The sequence below is a fragment of the Aptenodytes patagonicus genome, chromosome 3 (genome assembly GCF_965638725.1).
Source record: "Aptenodytes patagonicus chromosome 3, bAptPat1.pri.cur, whole genome shotgun sequence".
Taxonomy (NCBI): domain Eukaryota; kingdom Metazoa; phylum Chordata; class Aves; order Sphenisciformes; family Spheniscidae; genus Aptenodytes; species Aptenodytes patagonicus.
The window spans coordinates 35,062,497-35,081,322 of NC_134951.1; the positions used below are offsets into that span (position 1 = coordinate 35,062,497).

Below are 18,826 nucleotides of genomic sequence, written 5' to 3' on the forward strand. Positions count from 1 at the left end.
AGAAATTATTTCCCCATCTACTTAACAGCAAAAAATGAAAATAAACCAACAAACAAACAAAAAACCTCAAACCCCTAACAGAAAAATGTAGGGCTTTCAGTCTACCTAGAAGCTACCTCAGTTCTGCTATTTTCTGTGACTAAATTTAGCTCATATATTGAGTCTACAGATTGACCAGCCATTATAAAAGTATTACCTATTTTCCATCCATGAAAATTAAATGCAAATGTCCACATAGAATGATTGATCTTAAGTTTGAATGTGTCTATAATGTAATGTCTTCAAGAATAACATTATAATTTCCTCTTGGGCCAAATATCAAAATGGTTGTTTAATATAAATTTAATGAAAGTCAATGGGACAGGGTCAAAAATACAAAGATACAGTCAAAGATACAGAATTTCACAGCAAGAAGTGCTATATCAGAATACAATGCCTCTTCTATTTAATTCAAATAATTTCTCCAAAATGAATCTAATTTTTAATTAAATTTTAATCATGTGCAGTCCTATTACAATTTCATGCCAGTCATCTTGTTCCATTACTCATTTTCCTTGAGGTTTTTCCTGGTTTCCTATGTAATCTAAGTTCCTATATGCCAACCATCATTCACTTCTTCAACCCTGTAAAATTCCTAAAATTCACAATTATTTTCAGCCCCCAAAGACGGATGTTAAATCCATCTGCATGCCAACTGGAACAGTACTCTTCGCATGTCCTTTCTCATATTTTGTCTTGTTTTCATATGCACAGGAAGTCCCATACAGCATTTACACTTCAGTGATCCCATTTAAACACATGGCAAGGAGCTGAGACAGGAATAACTGTAGACTAATTTATGCAAATAAAACATGGGCTCTCCTGTCTCTACAGCATTTTCACAAAGAGATGGAAAACAACGGTATGCGTCCAAAACTTGTGACCACATCACACACACCCCTTTCTTTTCTACAGCATATACAAACCAAACATGCCCTTTCAGTAATATCTGCACACTGACATAAAGACAAGAAGGTTCCTTAATGTGCCACTTTAGTATCTTATGAGTTCTTTGAAACCTCAGAAATAGTTTCTGGCTTTTCTTCACTAGATTTAATGGTAAGAATCCTTCATATTGATACTTAAGGTCTGAAAAGCCTCTTCATATACTAAATGTATTACTTACCGGAAGTCCACGAGCACCTGGCAGTCCTGGCTCACCCTTCGGAAGATAAAAATGGAGGTTTTTCAAGAGGCGTTAGCATAAAGTTTTGTGAACAACATACAGGAAGATGCTGTCACCTTTTGGAGGGTATCATTTAGTGGGCATATTCTGCAATTATTATTATTCACTTCATTAACGCTATGCTGGTTTCAGTGAGACTTGATAGAAAGGAAAGACTTTCTCAATATTAAAAAGATACCGCCTCAGGCCTTCTCTTCCCCCCAAAAAAAAAAATTCAAACATGCTGGTTACTCTGACTTCTGATGTGTATTTCATTTCTCTGATTGCTGATGAAGTCAGGTTTCACTGTTCTGGTTCCCACTGCTTATTACTATGACATAATTACAGTACAACAAGATGGAAAGAGCCTCACCATTACTGAAGGTGCTCAACCTTAATGTCATCAATGTAATGCCACCATTCCTTACTGCTGGCTGGGGGAATGGAAGTTGCTTTGTACTATATAAAAAGGGCCCAGTGGGTCTGTATTCTATAGATGCTTTAATATAGTAAGAAAGGCTGCAGCATCGCATTAGTTGCATAGAGATGAACAAAAATCCTGCTTTAAAAAAAAATCCCATGATTTCATGCACAATTTTGTTCTTACCTTCTGTCCTTTTGGTCCTGTGGCTCCACCTGAACCATCAGGCCCTGTGAATCCCTTTGGAAGTAATGTATACAATGTTGATACAAAGGTTACATGGTTTCCTTAATGACAACAGAAAACATTCTAAAACACAGACTAATGAAGCTATTAAATGAGAGAAATAACTGCAGGAGACTTACAATTCAAATGCCTATTTACACGTACAGATAGAACTGCCCAAGTTCAAAGTACTAGCTTCTGGTGACAAACATCAGTGCCTGTGATATGTATCCTTCAAAAATTACTCAGTTAAATCAGAATTAAACTAAACACATGATCGCAAATGATCTTATTTTCTCTCAATGGGAGGTTGATTAATCTAGTTCATGGCTCAGGTTAAAAACAACAACTGTCAGTGTTTTCCATTTCAAATAAATCATCCATTGACCAAAAAAAAAAAAAAATCAACAAAGCTGCCAGGCTGGATTTGAGGTTAGTCTTTGAACCATACTTGTCTATCTCGCTAAAATTAAAAAGCAATCATGATATTATAACTATGAATTCATTTGGAGTTCTTTTGTTTTCTTTTGTTTCCAAAATTTTAACCCGTTTTTAGAAATTTCCAGATATCCATAAGAAAAGCCTTGCTTTTACATTTGTCCAATACTTTTCTTTTTTGGTACACTTCCAGCAATTCAGTGTTCACCCAAAGGGGTGTTTTCTTTGATAATTTGCTTTCAAAAGCTTACATGATCATTACAGGCAATTACTGTATAGTATCTTTACTCAGTCTATTAAACCTGACACTGAAATAGTTTGTGAAAGAAAAATGAGATTTAAAAAGTCAGAACTGCCTCACCAATTAAATATGGAAGAAGGTATTATAAATCTAAAACCCCAATTAAAAGTTGAATGCACAGTGGGAGTACATTAAGGTCCCATGTTTTGTCTTCAAGTGAAAATAAAAAAGGTTCACCATTTCAGAAGACAGTATTCTAGTATTACAGTTTCACTCATCCACTAGTATGAGAGAATATGCAAGTGCAAATATCAAAAGCTGAGCTGAGTTTAAAACGTTCTGTTTCACCTGATTGTGTTACCATGAATTCTGGCAAGGAAAACAAAATCATGCCTCAAGTGACAATTACAAGAGGCAATGGTTTTTAAGATCTGCTTATGGGTTTTTGACATGTACAGATGGGTTGTGGTCCTGTATTGTTTTCAGGAAAAAATGAAGTGGTATGAGATACCACTCATGGCAAGCCCATCTCGTCTTACAGATTTGAAATTTGAAGAGTTTAACTAAAGCCTGTTTCAGCTCCATGTCCACCAAATCTCTTTTAAAAAGCAAATTAAAAATTAAGGTCTAACAGTATTGCAATCTTCAATAAACATTAGGCTTTTTCATTTATATAATTTGCAATATTCTCTAATATACTAGTTTGCTGTATATAATCTTTATTTTGGATGTTTTAAATTATAAAAGTCTTCTACCACTTATGTAAATTAAACATAAGCTTGCCTGCCTCCTGGCATAAGATCTAAGTACTAATGTAACAATCTTGTTTCATAGCAAGAAATGCTTTCAAACACTGCTCGCGAGAGAAATACGAAGAGTTTCCCAAAAATGTATGAAGGTGTTTTTATTGCCACTAATTTATTCAAGAGACACAACCTAACAGGCCATCAACACTAGTTGATGTTGAAACTTTATTCTTCTATTATTATTTTCCACAGAGAAAGGAAGATATATCAGCAGGTTCAGGCTCTGCAGTGGCTGAAGTCTGGGAGGTTGGTTTTGGGTTGGTTTTTTTTTTTCATAACACTTCACCGTAACATCAGGCCTACAGGGCTGATCTGATTTTTTTTTCTTCCTATTTTCTCCGTTTTAGGGAACGAGACCTAAAATTACTAAACACAAGGCCCCCCCACACACCCCCTTCGGGCATTAAACGCCCACAGCCCGGAAGAGGCCGGCCCGCCCCGCCGACCCGCGGGGGTGACCGTTCGGGAGCAGCGACGGGCGCCCCCTGCCGGCCGCCCCGCGCGGGGGGGCAGCGGGCCTTACCCAGCCCGGGGCCGGCCCGGTCTCTCGGGCGCCGCTGGTGCCCTCGGCCACAGCGGACCCTCCTGCCCAGGCCTGGGCTTGGATCCCCCCCACTTTGCCCTTCCTGCCCTGCCCTTCGCCCCGCAGGGAGCGAGGCGCTGACGTGAGGCTGCTTCCAGAGGACGCAGCATGGCCTCCTCCCCGCGGCACCGCTGCCCAGCGCCCTCTCCAGAGCAGGGTGGCAGCACCCAACAGCCCTTGCGCTGTTCCTCAGCTGCTGCCCTGGCCACCCTCAGCCCGGCTGTGCTCCTCCAAGAGAGCATCTTTCAGCTTGGAGAAAAGAGCCTCTCCCACGCGCACACCGCTGGCACTCACTGGCAGCTGTGAGGAAGCCAGAGACCTCAAAAGGAGGTCATGCTTCTACAGAAATAGACTAAAACCAAGTATTTTTCTTAAAAAAAAAAAAAAAAAAAGACGAGGAAATTCCAGAAAATCAAGTGTACTCACATCAGCTCCTGGCTCTCCAGGCAGGCCAGGGGATCCTGGTTTGCCTGCATCCCCATCTGGACCCTTCAGGATTTAAATGGACAGTTAAGCACGTTTCAGAGAGGGAAGCAGAAACAAAACTCAAAACCTCTTCTCTTGCAGGAGCAAATGCAAAGTAGCTGAAATCACTCACCGGTGGACCGGGGGGGCCGTTCGGACCTCTCTCTCCCTAACAAGACATGAAAAGAAAGGTATTAGTCAGAGCTACAGCAACCTTTTATGGTCCCTCATGATAAAAAAACTGATTTACAGATTATCAGGAATAATCCCAAACTGATTCTTATTGTAGGAAATTAATATTAAACCCATATAAACTCTATTATAGACTAACAGAAATAATCACAGAAACTTCTGACAGGAATTGGGGGAAAATACATAGTAGCTCCTCTCAGGAATAACGGCACAAATCCTTATCATGCTTAGTATGAGTGATGCTACGTAATCCCTTTTGAGATTAGAATTATAAAACCCCTACACCCCATTTAAGGCAAATAATCATAGCATATGATGCCGATTACATAAAATAAATAATCCTGTATTTTCCATATCAGAGATAATCTGAACGGCCTCCTTCTCCCCTCACCCCGGCCCGCTACAGAGTATGAGACCCATCAATTCTTATGTGGATCTCCAGACAAATTCAAACTCCTCAGGGTCAAATGCTGAAAGTGAGGACAATGCAGGTACAGCTTGAGGCATTTCTTATCTCCTAGGTACGGCATGGGAAACACTTACATCGATGCCATCGATACCGGGAACTCCTGGTGGCCCTGGCGGACCCGGGGGGCCTGCTGGACCAGGGAGACCTCTCTGACAAGGAGTAAGAAAAAAAAAGGAACAATTATATCCTGGCAAACCTGCGAGAGCCAGTCTGGGGGGACCAGCACAATGAGAGGCAGCTTCTATGGGTTAGTCAGGGGGTCACAGCTGTGATGAGGAGCCATGTCCTCACTCCATGCATGTCAGGACCCACGGGCCCTATATCCCATCTTAGCTGTTGCTGCAATGACCAGCAACGCTCCCCTCGTGGGCAGAACAGGGATGAGGTTTTAAACCCTGCTCCCCGGGCCCAGCTGCCCTCCTGTGCCCCACAATGCTGGCAGGGCCAGGGCAAGGTGGAGGGGGCTTGAATCCCTGACCCAGCAGGATCTGAACGCCGTATGGCAATGACAGGGTGGCAGAAATTAAAAAGAGTGATCTTTGCGAATCAAACACTGAAATTCACTGAACTACTCTAATTACTCATTCAGCCAACACAAAGGAGACAGTCTTCCTAAGAGTTTGTGCTAGCGAAGAAAATTTAGAACAACCCTTTCCCCACTTCACTGCCGGGCTCAGCGGTTTCCCCTGGTTCCTCAGGATTACATTAGCATCTACAGAGGCGCTTTCTCAAAGCAGCAGGCTCCCGAGGGGGAGGCGGGAGGCGCCACCAGCCTGTGGAAACCTAGAGAAAGGCTTTTACAGGTCTCCGTACCTATAATGGGGGGCTCTGTTCTCCACGGAGCGAGCTCCGGCTGCGGCCCCACAACAGTGCTCTGTGATCAGGAGGCTGGCCTGGGCCCTGCAGGGGCCCTGAGCCTGGCCCCCTGCTCCCCACAGCACTGCTGCTCTGAGCACCTTTCCTCCGCACACCAGTCTTCCCAGTAATAATCCATCCAGAGGTAGTTGTAGACGGAGCTCAAGCCCCACCATGTCACCGGGCGCCTGCCCGATGCCCACCAGGTAGCACCATGTAGGCACACACACACGGCACCCACTGCCCTGCGGCCAACTCGCCTTTGCCAGCACCACGTCAGGGTCAGCTACAGCTACTGTGGGGAAGAAAAGAGTCAAAAACCCTCCAGCGGGTCAGTGCCAGGGCATGACAGAGAGTGGCCTTCAAGTCTCTTTTCACCCACACCCTTTCCCTAAGCACGGGGCACCGTCCCTTCCCTCACACTTACCTCAATTACCGTCTGGCTTATCTGCGAGGGAGAAAACAGATTCAAAGTCAGAATAAACTTACTTGAGCCAGGCAGAGGCAAACAACCTGCAGGAAAAGCCCCAAAGGCAGGAGGCCCCGCAGAGCCCGGGCCATGGCGATGGAGGGAGCGGCCTGCGGCTGCTGGGGCGGGCAGCGGAAAGGTGAGCCCCGCTGCAGCCCCTCACGGCTGCTTGCTAACGCCTTGGGGAGGGTCGTGGGGATTGGAGGAAAGCTGAAGGCTGGGAAGGGGAGGACTGAATGCCAGCAGCGCCTTAACCCTTTGCCCTGCTGCTGTTGCTCTGGGCACCGACCCTTGCCTTCCCTCCCTGCCCCCCCGCCAGGGGTTTCCCGCCGTCAGGCTCCGGTAAGGCGGCAGCTGCGGGGAGGTGGCTGCGAAAATCCCTCCCGTCTGCAAGGCACAGCTTTCAGAAGTCTCCCACCCAAGCAGCGGGTGAGGGGAGGTGGGGGAGAAAGTAAGTCACGGAAGGGTTAAAATGAGGCGGCTGCTGCTCGGGGCGGGCGGGGGGACTGGATCTTTAAAGGCACAAAATTCCAGGCAGATATTGTAAAAACAGGCATCTCGGGCCAAAAAAGGGGAAGAAAAAATGAGGCTCCTGTGGGCTGCCGCTGGCCGGCAGCAAGCAGGGACTCGGTGGCAGCCTGGCGGCGGGCAGGGCAGGGCAGGGCAGCGGCGGGCAGGGCAGGGCAGGGCAGGGCAGGGCAGGGCAGCGGCGGGCAGGGCAGGGCAGGGCAGGGCAGGGCAGGGCAGCGGCGGGCAGGGCAGGGCAGGGCAGGGCAGGGCAGCGGCGGGCAGGGCAGGGCAGGGCAGGGCGCTCACCCGGGCCGGCAGCTCGCCGCAGCCTTCGCGCTGGGGTCGCAGGGGGTCGCAGTGAATCACCATCCACTGGATTTCGAACTGGCAAAGGAGATAAAGATCACGTTAATTTGGGTCAGGGGGGTCACACTGGCCGAGGGTGTAATAGGAGGAACACTGGTGAGCTAACGGCATGTTTTAAAAGGTAGGTATTTAATGACAGTAGCTATGGGTGTATCGGAGATGCCACAGTTCAGCACTGCGCACGGGGAGGGTCTGACCCAGCTCCTGGAGCTCAGTCCAGAGCTGAGCTCCACACTGTGCTCCCCCACCCCTAACTGTGGAGGTCTTTTAAAGAGGGGGCATAAACCTGCTGAGGGATTTAGAAAGAAGGTGAGATTCATCTTGTGTCATTTTTTTTACATGTTCTTTATAAACACAGGCATTTTTCCTCATGCTATGTGGTTGTTTTATTAGACACACAAAAAGATTTTCTCCAAGTGGATAGTTGTGCCCATGAAGGTAGGTCTGAGGACAGAAATGTGGTCTAAGTGTGAGAAGTTCAGAAAGCAGGATTATATGCACACTGGCAACATTCTGCAACTGGGTAATATACATCTGTGAAATTTCACATCTTTGAATGTTTGTATTTGGCACTGGAAAATGACACAGGATTAAGGCAAACCTCTTCTCAGAAACTGCAACTGAGACTCACTTGCTATATAGGTTAAAAAGCATACCCTCTGCTGAAAGTTACTGAATATCTCAAACATACAGCTTCAGAGGTATATCCGTTGACATATAATGCATCACATGGAATTTTAAGTACCAGAAGCATATTAAATTGTGCATATTTATTGTATCTAGGTTTTAAAGTCTTGGGTTGTTTTCTCTTCCCATCACACACAGTATCAGCTTGGCTTATGAACCACTAATGAGTGGTTTATCCAGAGATTTCTCAGTTTGATGATAAAATTTAGAGATTCCTATTCCTTTCTTTTCATTATGGATGGCTGAGGAGTTGGGGGGAAAGAAAGTTTTGAGGTTTTTTTTCTTGTAACAACATAGAGCCTTGGTATGGAAAAGACTCTGATTTGGTTTTTCTGAGAAGCTGAAAATAGAAGTGAGTGTCTGGGGGCTTTCACTTCTTATTTCTTTGCTTCTCTGAGTCTTTCTTCTTATTCTATTGAGCTGAAGTAGCTCCCCACCACCCCTCCCACAACATAATGTCTCGGTGCTTCCTGGCTGCCTTCTGTGCTCCCTCTAGGATATCTCATTGCTCTCTTCAGTCCCAACCCATAACTGACGCAGAAGGCAGACTGTCATTCTGAGATACTTTCCTCTCCCGCCACCATCCTTACATTGACTTAGCTGCATACTGACTGCTAGAGCTAATAAATGCTTTGACAAATGCTTTGAGTCTGAAGTCCTTTAAGATCTCTGCAAGACACCCTCATATCCACAAGTTGCTTTTTTTTTTTTTGGCTTTCACCTTCACCACTTCAGTGCTGCCACTCCTGAAATCCTCGCTATCACATCTCTACTGTTCTGTTTACTTTGCAGTCATCAGTTTCCAGAGTGCTGAGCCTAGAGCACAAAAGAGGCAGTACCCTCATTTCTTTTACCTATTATCTGACACCACCATCTGTGAGTCAATTCTCTACCTCCTTTATCCAATTCTCATTTTAAAACCTTTCCCAGTCCTTAATAATAGACAACTGAATGTCATAATATACATAAAAAAGAACTGAATGTATATTATAATTTAATACTACAAGGCAGCAATACAATAATAAAAATAAGAGGGTATCTGGAATCTGAAGATGAGGATTTATAAAAAGGCATAAAAATGGGATCAAATGATACCTATATGATAATTTATTTCGTACCATACAAATAGATTCTGAGTCCCGAGTCTCTACATTAATCACCTCTGAAGTTCACTTGCAGAGGGAAAGAGATCCGTAACTGGCTCTAAAGCAGTTTATAATCTATTTCTGATTTAAATAATAATCTATTTCTGATTTAAATTAAGATAGACATGGTTTTAAGTGACAGAATTTCTACTTTTTCAGTTGGTCTGTTTAATATTGAATTAAAATTGTATTAAATAATATTAAAAATGAAAGGTCATCCATTCAGTAGTTAGAAAATACCATAATTAAGGTTGCCTATACAAATTTAATCTGTATGTAATCTGAAATTGTGTGATTCCACACTTCTTTCCTTAGAACGCTTCCCTCATTCACAAGAATAAATGAACGGCCATGGAAATGGTTCCCATGCTGCAGAAACTGTAAGTTTGGAAGTAAATGGAGTGAAACGTGGTAAAAAAAAAAAAGGATGGCTTTGTGGAAAAGGCAGACAGATGCCACTGAATGAGCCTGCTTTTGCTTCATAATTCTTATATTGTGCTGACAAATAATTTAAATCAAAATAGCCACATTAGAGAGCATTCTGCATGGGGCGGGAGGAGGGAATTGGATGCCTGAAATGAAGTATCTGGGTACAGGTTATGCAAAAAAGCTGATCAGTAACAACTGTAACTGAAGTCAATAGTTTTGAGCTGTGCTTTCGACTTATAACATGGTACAAAATCTATAAACACTGAAAAAATGACTTTTAAGACATACCACCAGCAGCCAATATCTGCATCAGCACATTCTAGTTTTTTTATGTAGATAATCATTGTCTCTTTTTTGTCTTTTGTGTGTGTGTGTGTGTGTGTGTCTGGTTTTTGGCTTCTGTACTAAGGTGAGACAGATTTGAGATGATAAAATGCTAATTACTGTTAGACTTTGATGCGTGACTGTCCAAGTGCCAATATCTGTGTCTTAAGAGAATACTACTAGCAAATGCATATACATTTTTAAAGTTTGAACCCAGTTTTTCAACTTTGAACATAATCGATATTAAAATAGAGATAAATTTATTAATGAGATTATGAGATGTGATTGCTTGCTGCAGTGGGAACTTGACTCACTGAGCCAGGAAATCCTTTTAGTGTCTCATATGTTTTCTTCCAACGCTCTTGAATGGCCAAAGAGAAAACCAATCACTTTGTTTTGTTCAAGATGGGATTTGAGTGGTGAGCATTAAGTAAGGCCTGGTACTCTCATGAGTTTAAGACACACAAAAAAAAGTCTGAATAAATGAGGCAGGCATCCTATGCAGAAAAAATACCTAGCATTATTTACAAAACACCGTACCATAATGTGAATTTAAAAGGAGTTGAAATATTTTGAACGTGCAGCTTTAATTTGACATTTCTTAGTTCACAGTTGCTTAGTCAAGCAGCATTAATTTAAAAAATAAACTGGTTGCTCTGTAAATTTTTTGCTTAGTGCTTTTGTTACTCTATTTGTATGTTTTGGGGCTATATAAAGCAAAAATTGAGATGAAAACTGTTCAACTTCTTTAAAATGAAAAATAAAACTCTTTTGTTGGCAAGGTAGTAGAAGGTGTGACTGGCCTCCCATTGATTTAGGAGAGGTGAGAGAAGGGCAAGTATGTCCTAGCCTTGCTGTCAAGGTATCTTTTCCCTGGACGGTATTTCACAATGATCTTGTTGGTTATATTAAGCTGATTTAAAGGACATCACCATTTTGAAGATGTCTCATGTAGATGTTCTGTTGATATCAATACAAAGTGTTATTAGGGATGAAGTACAGGCACAAAGTTCTCAGAAATGAACCTCAGATAAATCGGGGTAATCATAAAGCAAAGTTATTAAAATGTAATCCTTTAAGACCCATAGGTGTTTAAGACCCATAGGTCTATATTTCTGACATCCATTTTCCAAGATTCCTACAGGATTTCCATTTCATCTTAATTTCTTAGTCAGCACAGGTACAATTGTGTTAGTTAAGTCTTGTCAGTTCACTGTTTTGTCCTCTTAAATTCTATGGAAATGCCTGCAAATGCCCACAGCTTTGCACATCTCCGTATCAGCTGTGCAATTCAGTTGTCTTATTAGTGCTTTAGATGAGAGAGATGAAGGTTAAGTAAGATGTAAATGAGACCTAAATATCTAGGGTAGTATTTTCAGTATAGCATCAGTCACAGGGAAGCATTTAGCAGTACTGTAGGCTTTAAGGAAAACTGTGACACTCAGAGCACATTTGCAGGTCCCTTCTGGGAGAACTGGCTCCCTGTGCCCCACGGGGCTATTGCTGCCTCGGGGATGATTCAGGGGAGACATCCCTTCAGGGGAAGTACAACTGGGCTAAGCAATTTTCAGGTGAAGGTTTTCTACAATTTTTTGTCAATGGTATCTATGTTTGTTCTAAGGGAAGTCTGCTATCAATTCTTTGTACATTTGTTAAGTGACCAAGAATAAGCTACACATTTAAATATACCTCATTCTAGAGCTATTTTAAACATGTTTTAGCCATTTTCCTACATCTCTGGAACGGGTTTTTAGAGCTTCAATTTCCTTGCATCTTTTTTCAAAGTCTAAGAACAGTACAGCAACTTCTGGTGTTATTTGACCTTCCATAGCAAGGGTTCAGCCTTCTGAACGTGAGATTTCACAGGGTGAAAAAAACCTGAGACGTGACTTTTTAAAATTCACACACACAATCTGTTCTATGGCATGAATTAATCCCTGTTCAGCAAATATTGATAAGCAGCTTCCTCTTAGATGTTCCAAGTCATGCGGCTGCCCTGAACTAGTTAACAGCATAAAATGTCAATTAAATAATGATCAAGATTCACTTCTAGCAAAGTGTTTAGTGTCTATTATGAGAAAATCAGGGTAATGTCTCTGAAATCACAGAAACTAAGACAATTTATATCATCTCACAGCAGTTAATCTTTGAGCAGTAAGAAATTAATGCCCTTACCTTTCTATAACAAACACGTAATTTAGAGAGTAAGTTCCTTTTCAGTTTTGAAATTATGATATATCTTGTATTGCTTCGAATTTATAGTGAATTATTTGAATTACTTTCAGATAAAAAGAATTATTTTTTTTAATCTAAAAAAAAGATAAAATGCAGCTGTAAACCTGCATAAAAATTTGCCCCCCAATAAAACATTCTAGAAATCCTGGAATAAATCTTTGTAAAGGCTCAAAGGCAAGCCGTAGTTTCTAATGGAACTCTATCTGTTACTCTCCTAGGCAATCATAGTAACAACAAGTGATAAAGAATCTCTTTTGAAATGACATGTATTACAGTGCACCTATAAGAAGTTGACCTATTCTGCAAGATAAGCAGAACACTCACAGAATACTGAAAAAAAAAAAAAAGAATCGGAAACACATGATTTATGTCCTTCAAAAATTATACCACTGGAAGTAATATACTTTAACAATGCCTGGAAATAAATTATAAATTGTGCCTGGGACATATTAAATAACCAAGACTGGTGAGATGTTTAAATTGCGTCTAGTCAAGCAAGTTAAAGGATAAGCGATTTAAAGAGAAACTAAATGCACAGGCTAAAACAGAAACTTGTGCAATAGAAACAGCCATTTTAAAATTACTAGTCCATCAGATTGTGTAATTCCTTTATCATAATTTCAGAGAATATGGTCTTCCTAAATCTACATTTTTATAATATCAAGTTGGACCACTACCACTGTCAGTTTTGGCTTCATAGCACAGGCCGTGCAATTCAACCCAGTGAGTCCTATGTCAAACCCACAGTTCCATCTGAATTAAAGTGTATTTTTAGACATCCAAACTCGGTTTAAAATGTAATGTGATGCTTACCTTCTTCCTTCCCTGATAATTTGTTCCAATGCTTCATTGTTCTTTTTGTCAAAAAATGTGCATCGTATTCCTGTTTTAAGGCCTACCTTATGCAAATATTTGATGTTTTTCATAAAATATAGTAAATATGACTGAATCTTCCCAGAAACATGCTAAAGGTGTAAACAAATATTTTGCACGATAAGTGGTAAATTGTAAATGTACTTAATTCCATTTTGTCCTTTTGTCCTTGAAGAAGGGTGTCCTACACTGAACGTAGCTTCACACTAGTGCCTGATGATGTACGTGCTTAAACATAGATGAGGCAGAACTTAATGCTAGACACTCTTCCCCCACCAGATGCCTGAAGAGCCTAGGGTGATCAGTGTTCCTCATGTGTATACCTTGCTGAAAAGAGCAAGTGTCTGCAAAACACGGGCTAGAGAGGAAGGGGGATAAAATTCCAAATTTCCTCTGCTGCTTTTCCTGACTTCTTTAATCCTAGCCAAAGGTCAGCCAGAGCACCAACAGAGAAGGGGGAGAAGTCCAAGTTCTTGCCAAGGTGACCTTAATACCACATCTCTCTCCTCGTTTGTAGGCTGCCATTTCTGATCATTACTTCAACAGGCAACAGGAACCCTCCTCGTTTTTAAAGGAATGACTCTGTGCCTAACTTGAGGGCACGGTTTACTGTAGCACTGTATACTAGGTGTTGTAATACTATTACATTAATGCCTATAGCTCTCTGTGCATTTAATCTAAATATCTTTCCCAAGAGGAATACAATATTGGGGTAGAATTTTTTTCATCCTAGTAACATGCGTAGATTATGTAATGTTTTCATCATCCCATCCATCCATTCATCCACCAGTATCCCTCAGACCAGTTAGCAAAGCTAAGATACGTGTGCAGCTAATCATTACGTTATCAGCTCCAGCTGATTACTTTTGAATGACATTTTCAAAGACTAACTTTTGTTTTCAACAGAATTAATATAACTTTTTAGCTATTGATATTTTCTAATCCACTTCTATAGCAACATACTAGATAGCAACTTTCAGACACCTGGGGCACCTTTCAGTCGTCATTTTTCAAGTAAAACTGATTTCTATACAGTGCAATATAGTAACCTATACATACAGAGGTGATGAAGCATGAGGTGCTTCTTTTGTTGCAACGTTTCCCCTTTCAAGTTTATACATTGCTGGTTATCCTGTGGCCACAGTTTTTGCAAACAACATGAAAATATAGTTAAAAGATTATATCTCACTTCACTATTTCAAAGCTGATGCAAAACTTCAGTGTAGGGATGTGGAAAATGGTTACAATATATTTAAGTACCTGATTCTCTTTTGCCATTCAACTCATTTTGAAATGAGTACCATATATATATATATCTTACCATTCATATGTTCCTAACACACTTAAAGAGGATCCTTGGAAAAGGAACAGGATAATATATGGAACTTTGCAATGTTTTCTGCAATTTTTTCAATTGTGTTTTGAAACGATTTCCTTTTAATCTATGAAGTTAATTCAGAAATAGCCTTCCCAAAGTCTTAAATGTCATTTAGTGCCACTGTGGGACAAAATTGTTACATTATTCAGCATAAAGTGCAGTATAACTCATTAGCTGAAAAAAAAACTAGCTGAGAAAACACTTTCATGGATGTCTGAAAGGCAAAATGCAGATGTGACAGCTACAAATTTTTTTTCTGTCAGAAATTACAGGTATGTCACTTTGTATGTGTTTTATATTAATCACTTGTCTCAGAAACTAAAACAGATAATCAAATAATAAAATCCCTGAGGCTTTTCATATTCAGTTTTCTTTGTGGAAGGGCACAAAAGCATTCAATATTTACCATATGTAACCCCCAATGTTATTTTCTCTGTCAAAACAACTCTCCTTGCAATGTAGTAGCATGGAGAGGATATTTTCAGCATTAAATCCACTAACAGGATATAGAATAAACATTTCACTACCTACTCTGGCTACACAGAATAAAGAAGCACTCCACAGTGAGTTTAGGTGCCTGCTATAATGCACAGGGGAAGTTAAATATCTAACAAAGGGATTCATAGCAGCCATGATATGGGGGTGGGATGTCCTGAGCTAGCCAGGAGAAAGTGTTGTGGAGATGGGTGGGCTTTATGTCTCAGCTCTGCTGGGCCCTTTGCCTGGAATGGATCTAGTCTCTGATGCTACACTTATCCCTCATAGGATTCATAAACAAGAACCTTCTTTAAGAGTTCACTGTCTACTCCAGGTCAGTCTTTTTCAAAAAACTCAAGCTAATTAAAGAGAAAAAGCAACTGTTAACATGATCACACCAGGTAGTGCAATGATTAGAACGGTCTCCTGAGGTATAAGGTACTCATGATAATCTCTGATTTAGCACTGAGATTTAAACGTGGGTCTCTCATTTCCTGTGGGAACATCAGAGTAGACCAAAAAGGCCCTCCGTCAATCTCCCTTACAGGAGATATTCCCTTTGTATTAATGATTTAAAATATTTATTCTGCCAGAGACACATTTAATTATCTTTAGGTGATGGTCGGTGCATACATATGAGAGGGGTCCCAGTTCTTGCTCAATGAATGTTTTGCTCTCTTTGGTGTGAGGTGCAGCCCACAAATCCATGTCTCGAGAATTCCTTCTGGATCAAGCTCCACATATGAGATAAGCAGAGGAACACCCAACTGATACAACCAGACAGAGCAGAATCCAGTGACAGAAGTGTGGATGTCTGAGAAATTTCACTATTGAAACTTAGACATAACCTGGGTCATCTCTTACCTTACACAGTATATATATGTGCAAAATTTAAAAAGCAAAGCTAGTACTTACCTGCCAAGGAGTTGTTATTTTCTGCCATTTCTGCTTCCAGAAAACATTTGAAGATGCATTCCACAAAAAAATATTAAGTGTAAAGATCCTATAAAACACTTTTTGCAATAATAAAAGATTTTGGAACTTACCGGAACTGAAATTTCAGGATTATTTTTAAGTTTTCCAAGCACAGCAAAGCCATCAACGCTGATTTTCCCTTTTGGTTTTATGTTTAAGGATTCTATTTTAATACAGTCAATAAAAAGTGTGACACTGTTTGCTTCCACACTTATCATAAGCTTGTGCCATTGGGAGTCAAACAAGAAAGGCAAATGCAAAAATGATGCAGTTTGGAGATTTCCATCCACTCCTTTATAAGAAAACTCAACACTTTTCATTTGACCATTAAGATTCACTCCAACTTGTTCTTTTCCTGAAGAATCCTGAATCTGCCAAATAGTCCAGTATTTCTGAAGTGTGGCCCCAGTCATCCGAAAAGTAGTTAGAAAGGAATATTCATCGGGCAATCCGTTGGAATATATGGCACTGTGTAGGATCAAAATACAGTACATTTGTTGTGTATTTGTTCTGAAAAGCACCACATATCACCACAGAGTAATGAGAAACAGTTACTCAGTGGAACCATATTTCAACCACGCTTTTATCAGTGCTCTTCTGCATGCAGAGTCCCGAAACGGCATGTCCTTTTGAGGCATTAGTGTTGTTAATGGCAAAAGGAACCGGTTCAGAAATGTGGGTTCTTCCAACATTGTACAATATTTATGATAACCCTTTCTAAGTGTAATGGATGGAGCAACAACAGACTCATACTTCACATTTAGAAAGTATATCCTACAATTATGCTATTTCCTACTATTAGACTTACAAAATCAGTCAACATAGTACAACTTTATAATTGACCAGGTAGATAGTGCAGATCTGATTTGGTTTTGAAGACGTAAGAATGTCTTTTGCAGATGCATTTCCTTGTTCAGCCTGACAATAACCATTTTGTTAATGTATTAGCTATCACTTCAGCAGAAATCATTCACCAAATCATTCATTGACAAATATATGCTTAGTAAGAACCCACACTAAAAATGTGTTATGTCCTGCGACATTCAACCACGAGACTACAAGTAGCAGGGAACAGATTTGCCACATGTAAAATGTTTCATTCTTTTGCAACTCCTGTAACACATGAGATTTGGCAACACAAACAAGTACTACTGGCTGTATCATTATGCAAAACAGTAACGTCATTTTTTATCTCAAATGCATCGGCGAATCCAGTAGGATCATTAAGAAATATGCCTTTTCTTATTCTATGGATCGTAAAATTGTAGTGTCATAATCCAGTTGACATCAATACATTATTTGCCATCTATCCACATTTAAGAATAAGTTGTATTTGAATAAATTTCTTAAGTATGGAGACATGCAGAGCTATTTTGTCACCAGCTTTCATTACAATAACTTCTCAGGCAAGTAGGCATTTTGAACAAAGATTATTTTTGAGTGGCAGATCAATTCTATCTCAGCAGCAATTTAGCCAGCATTAGTGAACCTCAGGCTTTAGGCTAAGGGGGAAAAAACCGAAAAAATGGAATTAATTAGTTCTTATTCTGTATGCTTGATGACTACTGATTTAGTAAGAGAGTTCTTCCAGATAAAGTCTGCGCAGTTTGTAGTTTGGTGTTAAAGTGTCCAAAGCTGTAGTGCAATCATATTCCAGCAGGCGACGGCACAGCCCAGCAAGACTTCAGTAAGGACCAGGAAAAGCCTGGCAGCAGCAGCAGCAGCTTCACCTTGTTAATAAACTACCTGAACCGCTGGTGTTTCTCCTCTTTCCCCACAAGCCTTTACATACACCTGGAAGCTGGTGTATGAGGAAGGGGAATGTTTAGCTGGAAGATTATCTCATTACACAAAGTGTGGAGATATACAAAGGTGGGAGAGGGGGTTCCTTGCCATTATCTTTAAACTGCCTGTGCTTTGCTATGACTTGTGTCTCTGTTGACTGCAGATGCAGTAGTCTGTCCCAGCTGGCTTTGTCCGATAGGATTTTATCTAACTTCTTGTGTTGTCTTATTGTTTTGTTTCAGTTTGTATCTTGCCATCTTAAATGCAAATGTCAATGCATAGACATTGTACCTTTCCTCCTGTTCTGGGCCCTTTCCAGTGTATGCTACTGTCCCCTATCCTTTTGTTAGGCTTCTAGCTTACACAATATATTTATATATTCTTTCCTGCTCCGGGAACATTCTCTCCCTATCCAGACACACATTAGTCTCTTGCTAAGCTCCTGATCCAGTTCAGCACATCTTTTATGGCCCTCTGTGTCCTTCTTCCTCCACAATATCTCTTAAACAAGTATTTCAGTGTCCTCTGCTGCTAAAACCTTAGCTCAGCTGAGTCACTTATCTCCTCATTTGCTGAATCCCATCTGTTCTTGCACAAGAGCTGGTTTTACTACTACCCTGTTGAAGGTGGTATTGTTTGTTAGGTAATTTTTTAACTAGCCTCCACGTGACATTCCACTTTCTCTCTATCAAGTTCAGTGACTCTAGGGGATCTGATAGGCCGAGCTCTGCAGCTAAAGGAGGCATTGCTAATCCCAGATCCTCTGAGGAGAGGTTTTCATTCTTTCTCTGCACTGATACGTTTTGCTGTCCTGGCAATACTGGTTAAAATATCACACACATTCTCACCCTACCTCAGCTGACATAAATATACTGGGAAAAAAACCAACCAAACACACACATAAAAACTAGTAAGTAAACATAGTTACACTTTTTGATGAGAAGATTGTTTATACCAGATTGACAAAAGGATTCTTCGCACCACATTTAGCTATAGCGTTAGTCCTTTACAAACCATCATATGGGTCCTCCTTATTTTTCAGAAATTAAAATAGAAAAGAAATATGTTAACTTTTTCAAGTGATATACAAAGAAGAGAAATTGTGTAAGAGCTTCTGACATTGGTAAGAGAAAACTAAATTATAAGAAGTGTATATAGAACAGGAAAGATAAAAAGTCAGTGCACAAACATGGATAAATATTTACATTTTAAGGAACTTTTAATAACCAATCAGAAGAACTGCTGCCTTTAGACTAAAGACTCAGTATCAGTAA

At 40.7% G+C, this 18,826-nt stretch overlaps 1 protein-coding gene across 2 annotated transcripts in view; it reads right to left on the reverse strand.

Annotated features, from left to right (window-relative positions):
* Positions 1–18,826, reverse strand: part of COL9A1 (collagen type IX alpha 1 chain) — a 78,858-nt gene that overhangs the window by 52,039 nt on the left and 7,993 nt on the right. Inside the window, exons 5-12 of one of the 2 annotated variants that reach the window (XM_076333009.1) lie at positions 15,839–16,235; positions 7,185–7,262; positions 6,327–6,347; positions 5,119–5,193; positions 4,517–4,552; positions 4,345–4,407; positions 1,812–1,865; positions 1,166–1,201 (exon numbers count right to left, since the gene is read on the reverse strand). In XM_076333009.1, the coding sequence (XP_076189124.1) occupies positions 1,166–1,201; positions 1,812–1,865; positions 4,345–4,407; positions 4,517–4,552; positions 5,119–5,193; positions 6,327–6,347; positions 7,185–7,262; positions 15,839–16,235 (760 nt within the window). Of the gene's footprint in view, positions 1–1,165; positions 1,202–1,811; positions 1,866–4,344; positions 4,408–4,516; positions 4,553–5,118; positions 5,194–6,326; positions 6,348–7,178; positions 7,263–15,838; positions 16,236–18,826 lie in introns of both variants that reach the window. The other variant, XM_076333010.1, reaches the window with a different exon arrangement.